This window comes from Schistocerca nitens, chromosome 1 (assembly GCF_023898315.1).
Source record: "Schistocerca nitens isolate TAMUIC-IGC-003100 chromosome 1, iqSchNite1.1, whole genome shotgun sequence".
Taxonomy (NCBI): Eukaryota; Metazoa; Arthropoda; class Insecta; order Orthoptera; family Acrididae; genus Schistocerca; species Schistocerca nitens.
In genome coordinates, this window is record NC_064614.1 from 745,640,946 (window position 1) to 745,646,945 (window position 6,000).

Below are 6,000 nucleotides of genomic sequence, written 5' to 3' on the forward strand. Positions count from 1 at the left end.
AGTAATGTGACTTTGCATATTAACCATTTGGCACGTGGAATACCACGATATGGCTGCCTAAATCATCACCGAACCCCCGCCGTGTTTCACTCTTGGTACGTAAACCCGGCCAGACATAGGGAATTGGAATGGTGTGAAACAGGACTCATTCGACTAAATGAGTTGCTTCCAGTCCTCCGTAGTCCTGAATTTGTCTTAGGGACCACGTTGTTCTGTTGTGGGCGTTTGCATCACTGTTGACAGGTTTTGAAATTCCAAGTCGCCCTGCAGGCCCCTGCTTAAAGAGCTCCATTGGTGTTTTGGTACCGGGATTAGCCGAGCGGTCTAGTGCGCTGCAGCTATGGACTGTGCGGCTGGTCCCGGCGGAGGTTCGAGTCCTCCCTCGGGCATGTGTGTGTGTGTGTGTGTGTGTGTGTGTGTGTGTGTGTGTGTGTGTGTGTGTTTGTCCTTAGGATAATTTAGGTTAAGTAGTGTGTAAGCTTAGGGACTGATGACCTTAGCAGTTAAGTCCCATAAGATTTCACACACATTTGAACATTTTTTTTGTTTTGGTACTAACGGGGTTCGCGAGAGCAAAATTCAGTTCTATCAGTGCCTTTTGCCGCTATCATCCCCTTATTTTCCATTACAACCCTCTTCAGTGATCGTCCTTCATGATCACTCGACACTCACTTTCGTCCGCATTGTGGCTTAGCTGGTGATATTTTTCCGCTTTACCTGTATGAGGGGGTGCCTCTTGAAACACTAAAACACTTTGGCTACTGTGGTTACGGAACACCCACTGTACGGGCACCAAGAATGTCCTCGTTCGAATTCACTTATCTCCGGCATAAAGCGTTGACAACTACACAGAGCTCTGTTCTGACCACCACTAAATTTGCAACGTATTGAGGACATTGCAAAGGTCACGCTCGTTGGAAAATACAAAAGTGCAACCTACAGACCTGCCTAGCATCTGAGTTTGTGTTCAAGCATGGGTTTCTTATGATTTTTCGATATTTTTGCCCAATCCCCCTACTACGTGCACGACTATTGTGCTCATGTTGTTTCGTGGACCTCTTAGCTCAAACGGAACGATGTGGCGCTGCAATAGTAATATACTCGCATTTAGGAGGACCTGGCGATACAGATTTAGATTTTCCGGATTTCCCCAGCTCGCCTAAGGCAATGCCGAGTTGTTTCCTTTGAATAGGACACAACCGATTCTCCTCCCTTTGTTTCCCAGGCCTGAGCTTGCCTTCCAAACCGAATGAACTCCTCGTCCGTGTAACATTAAGATCCAGCTTTTCTTTCACTCATTCGAAGCTCCTTCAACTTATGTACATGACTACAAAATGAAATACGTAGAATGATCTTCTGGAATTGATTGCACTGATTTCGGAAACTGATATAAAAAGACTGCGCAAATAAATCTCTTTATAGTTAGACCACTGTGAAAGGATGTCTGAATGATATAGTTTATATCAGCGAAAGACACTACGTATCACTTAAATATAAGTAGTATGGTGTGGTGAGTTACGAAATCGTGTATTATACACGGTGTCTCAGGAGGAATGGTCAATAACCAAGGATATGAAAGCAGCGATTATTTGAAGTAAAAAATCTTCATATGGGTATCTGCGCTATAACGATCGATTTCCTGAGATAGAGCACATTTAATGTACACTGTTATTTATTTTTTTGTGTTATTCAGTATAGTGTCAGATTGACGTAAGTGTTCACATGTACAACAGTTAGTAAACATTACAACAAGCCTTTTACAAAGCATCTGACATTGAAAAATATGTGTTTTTTTAAATAAATTTACCTTTGTAAGGATCATCGTACACGTCACATCACAATTGTTTCGCAATTCGCAGTAAATGCTCGAATTTCCGAACGTGAACTTCAGTGCATTTGTGCACTCTTGGGAGAACACGTTGTGTCGCTTGTGTGAGCGACTCCGCGCCTTCCCCAGTGACAGCAAGTGTGTCCATGATGCGACCAAGCAGTTCATTTCTCTTGTTCACCTTTCCTTTCTGCACCTCAGACTTCTTCCAACCCCCCATGAACAAAAGTAATGTGTAAGGCCTGGCGAACTTGGTGGTCAGTTAATTATACTATCACGACCAACCCAGCGATCAGAGTAAGTGCGGTGGAGATGTTCCCTCACACGTCTGGTAAAATGTGTGTGTGTGTGTGTGTGTGTGTGTGTCTGTCTGTCTGAGGGGGGGGGGGGGGGGGGCGGTTCCGTCATACTGAAAGTACGAGGGTTGGAACTTTAATACTGGCAACTATTTATTTACAGCTTGTAAAAAATAGATAAGTGTTTCAAAGTTTTACTGACCTTCAAAGTAGTCACCAACGTTGTTAATAACCCGTTGCAGCGATGTGGAAGTCGTAGGACTGCCAGTTGTGTTGACAGTTCGAGCTGCGCGGTCTATTGCCCGACGAATTTGTAGCAGCTCTGAAGCGAATACCGTGAAGTATTTCCTTCAGTTTAGAAATCGTTATGAGGGCTTAACTAAGGGGAGTGCAGTAGGTGGTACAGCACTTAGCAGTCCCATCAGTCAAACAAATCAGTAACAGCTTGCACTGTACGTGCTTGAGCATTGTCCTGCAAAATGATGGTCAGGTCCTGCAGAAAGTGTCATCACTTCTGTCTCTATGCTGTTCATTTTTGGAACACAACCTACGACCAGCATGCAGTGGGGAAGGTTCAAAGAACGGATGTATGTGTACCACACGCTCTAAGCTAAAATCACAAAAAAACAGCAAGTGGCCACATGTGCATATCTGCTTGCTCGTCATCAATTGGCTCGTGAAAAATACAGACCATTTCTATCCTGTATCCCACCTGGTGACCTGAAATGGTATCTTTATGCGAAAAAAAAGGAATGGTTAAGACCTTGCACAATCGCAAAAGATAATGTCGTGCATCTGGTGGAATAGCGACGGTGTGATGTGCTACGAAGTCCTTCCCTGAGACGTAACCCATCACTTGCTGACATTTGTGAAGAACTGAGGCGTCTCGCAGAAACAACCCAAGAACAACGTGACCGCGTGAAGAGATGCTACTCGTCGATAACGCCTGCCCGCATTCTGCTTGCCTGACAGGGGTTGGGTTGGGGAGTCAATCTGCACCCACCTTTTTCACCTTCATTTTTTGACGTTTTCTCTCTTTATTGAACGACCTTCAAGGAACTTCCTTTCCAGATGAAAATACTCTATGAACATGACTCGACGAGTTCTTCGCCTCAAAACCATGTGATTCATACAGTCACGGAATCGAAGAGTTACCTCAGCGTTCGCAGACTTGTAAATAGTGAAGGAGAACATAACATTGATGACTAAAGTCTGTTATGTGTGTCTATTGTGTTTATGAAACGTACGGAGAAACGCAATGAACTTATGTACCAACCAAATATAAGTTCTTGAGTTAAAAGTACAATATACTGTATTATAGTTTAAAATGATGTGTTCTTGCTCAGACACAGCAGCCAGTGAGATATTAATGTAATTCTTGAGTTCATGAGCTACAAAACAACGAAAAAGAAACAGAACTTTCCATGAACATGTGTATGGACATAGCATATTAATCTGAAAATGTGTTTACCTGAATTGGTTTTATGTTAAATAATTTTGCGTAACTTTTTTCCGATGCTGACTAAATTATTAATATACAAATGACCTATAAAAATCTATTCAGCTTTAGAAAACAGATAAGGAATGTACATCTCTGAGACTAAAGTGTTCATTTCGCCATCTAAAATATCTTTCCAGTCCAAATGAATCACTGAGACTTCCTATTACCGGAGATCTACGAATGTAGTAATACACAATAATGTTTACATAGCTACAGACGTGAAAGACTATTCCACTCTTTTCTGTGCGACGTACAATGAGTTTTGATATCTGAAGTCTCATTGACTGGCATAATTGCAAGTCTTACTGGGTGACCTGGAACGGGACGGAAAGAATTTTCGGTCGGCGCAATCACGAAGGTATTTAACATCATTTTATTGAGTAAGTTGTGGAAAAGTGAATGTTGCTATCGTATGTATTCTGTGTCTTAAGTTTGAAGAGTTTGTGTTTTAGGATGAATGAATGATTAATTAATTACAGAAATTAAAATAAATATGCAAAAGGTTAGAGGTATTAATTTAACTCTCAATCGGTGTTGCGGCGTATGATGCTACACCCATCCAACATCCCGATGCGCATGACGCCGGAATTTTCTATACTGTGCATTTCTGCTTCGCTGTAGCTTTCGTTCCATACAGTTTACGTTACGAACTCAGTAATTTTAAACCCTATATATTTTGTATTACTTATGGAAAGATCGCTTGGTATGGCTAATAAGGATAGAGTGTGTATTACATATGCAGGTTTTGAGGCTATTGTCACTCAGTGGTTACATGAGGTAGAAGATATCGAAGACAGTGATGCTGAAACAGCCAATGATAGTGCTCGTGTAAGCAGCAGCGAACACGATATAGAATCTGAACCAGATATATCAAACAGTGATGAGTGTGAACGGGTTAGTGAAGGAACAAAACGGAACACTTTCTATGGACGCTACCGATACATGAAGTAGTCAGCAGAGGCGCTCATTCTGCTTTGTGTGTGTGACTGAATGACAATTTTCTCAACTTCAGTGTTTGTGAAATTACCTTACATTAAAGCTTACCTGATTAATCTTTGTTTTATATTTTGGACACTTAACACACACAGCTGCACTGCTCTTAATTACCATAGATAGGATTTAACCCTTTCAGACCTGAATGATGTCTGGCAGAAAGAAAATTATTTTTGCGGTGCTGCTCTTAGGTGATTTTTTAATGATTTTAGATGCAAGATTTATACAAAAACCCGTTTTCAAAACAAACTTTGTACACTTGGCTTCATTTTATGTACTAAAATTACTGATTACGAAATATTCGCCATTATAATATGTACTAAAATAATCATTCAATAATTAACATGCAAAAAACATTAACAGTATTCAATTATACAGTGGAATACAGCGACTCATCCACATCCTTGTATTCTACGCACCGAACATTGACTTGCTGATATTTTCATAGTGGTGCCCAACAGTTGGCAGCACTTGCGCATGATGAAAAGGATAAACATTCAAAATTGGGTATTTCAGGTTTCCATTGGGAAAAAAATGCTTCTGTTGCAGCTAAGACACAGTAGAAGTTAATATGCACAATTGTAGCCATAGGGTCTGAAGGGGTTAAAGATAAATTTCAATTTGAAACTGGTGCGCTAACGAAATATTAATCAGTCCATTGTTATGTTTTAATTTTGTAAAGCTGTTTTCATTGCAATAAATAAGAACAATGGGAATAGCCTGCATTTATATTTCCGTCCAAATGCCTCTACAAAATGTGTAAGAGGCTGGGGTCTGTAACTACCCCACGACACAGATTATTTCATAAAACATTCAAGACACCGACTGAGGGTTAAAGGAAATAAGCAGATGCAGGAGGGCACAAAGACAGTTATCGTTTCACACTCAGTATGGGAGCCTACAAGGATCAGTTAACACAGTTACTACAGCGGTTCACCTTGGTTAAGTGGCGCCCCGGCTGCTGTGTGTGGTTTGTTGTGGATCGGTCGCCGCGACCTTGCGGCTGCAGAGCGTTCTTCGACTCCCCGCGCGCTAGTCAGCTCGGCTAGTGCGTCGGCACGGCCTAGGGCAGCCATCGCTCTGAGGCGTTTCCAAAACCGCAGCTGGCGGGGGGCCAGCCGCGCTACGCTGCGCCACTGCATAACGCACGGGCGCCCGCCTCGGCGCGGAATCGTTTCGGCAACCCAATCTGACGCTGATGCTCAGCGGAGTCCAATTCCTTCATTTACACATCGCTCCATAGGTCCCACCGTGGAGAACATGTAATGATGTGGAGGGAGTCAAACTATTCATTAACCTTCTGTTAAGCTGCATTCACAGTAGCACCGATATCGGTGGATTCCGCCGCCGACCGACATCAGCCGAAGACGGCCGATCATTTC

At 42.4% G+C, this 6,000-nt stretch overlaps 1 protein-coding gene across 1 annotated transcript in view; it reads right to left on the reverse strand.

Moving 5' to 3' along the window:
• Window positions 1–5,709, reverse strand: part of LOC126260429 (uncharacterized) — a 71,140-nt gene extending 65,431 nt beyond the window's left edge. The window contains exon 1 of the mRNA XM_049957761.1: window positions 5,556–5,709. Within this exon, the coding sequence (XP_049813718.1) occupies window positions 5,556–5,694 (139 nt within the window). The 5' untranslated portion in view covers window positions 5,695–5,709. The remainder of the gene's footprint in view (window positions 1–5,555) is intronic.
• Between the last annotated feature and the right edge of the window lie 291 nt (window positions 5,710–6,000).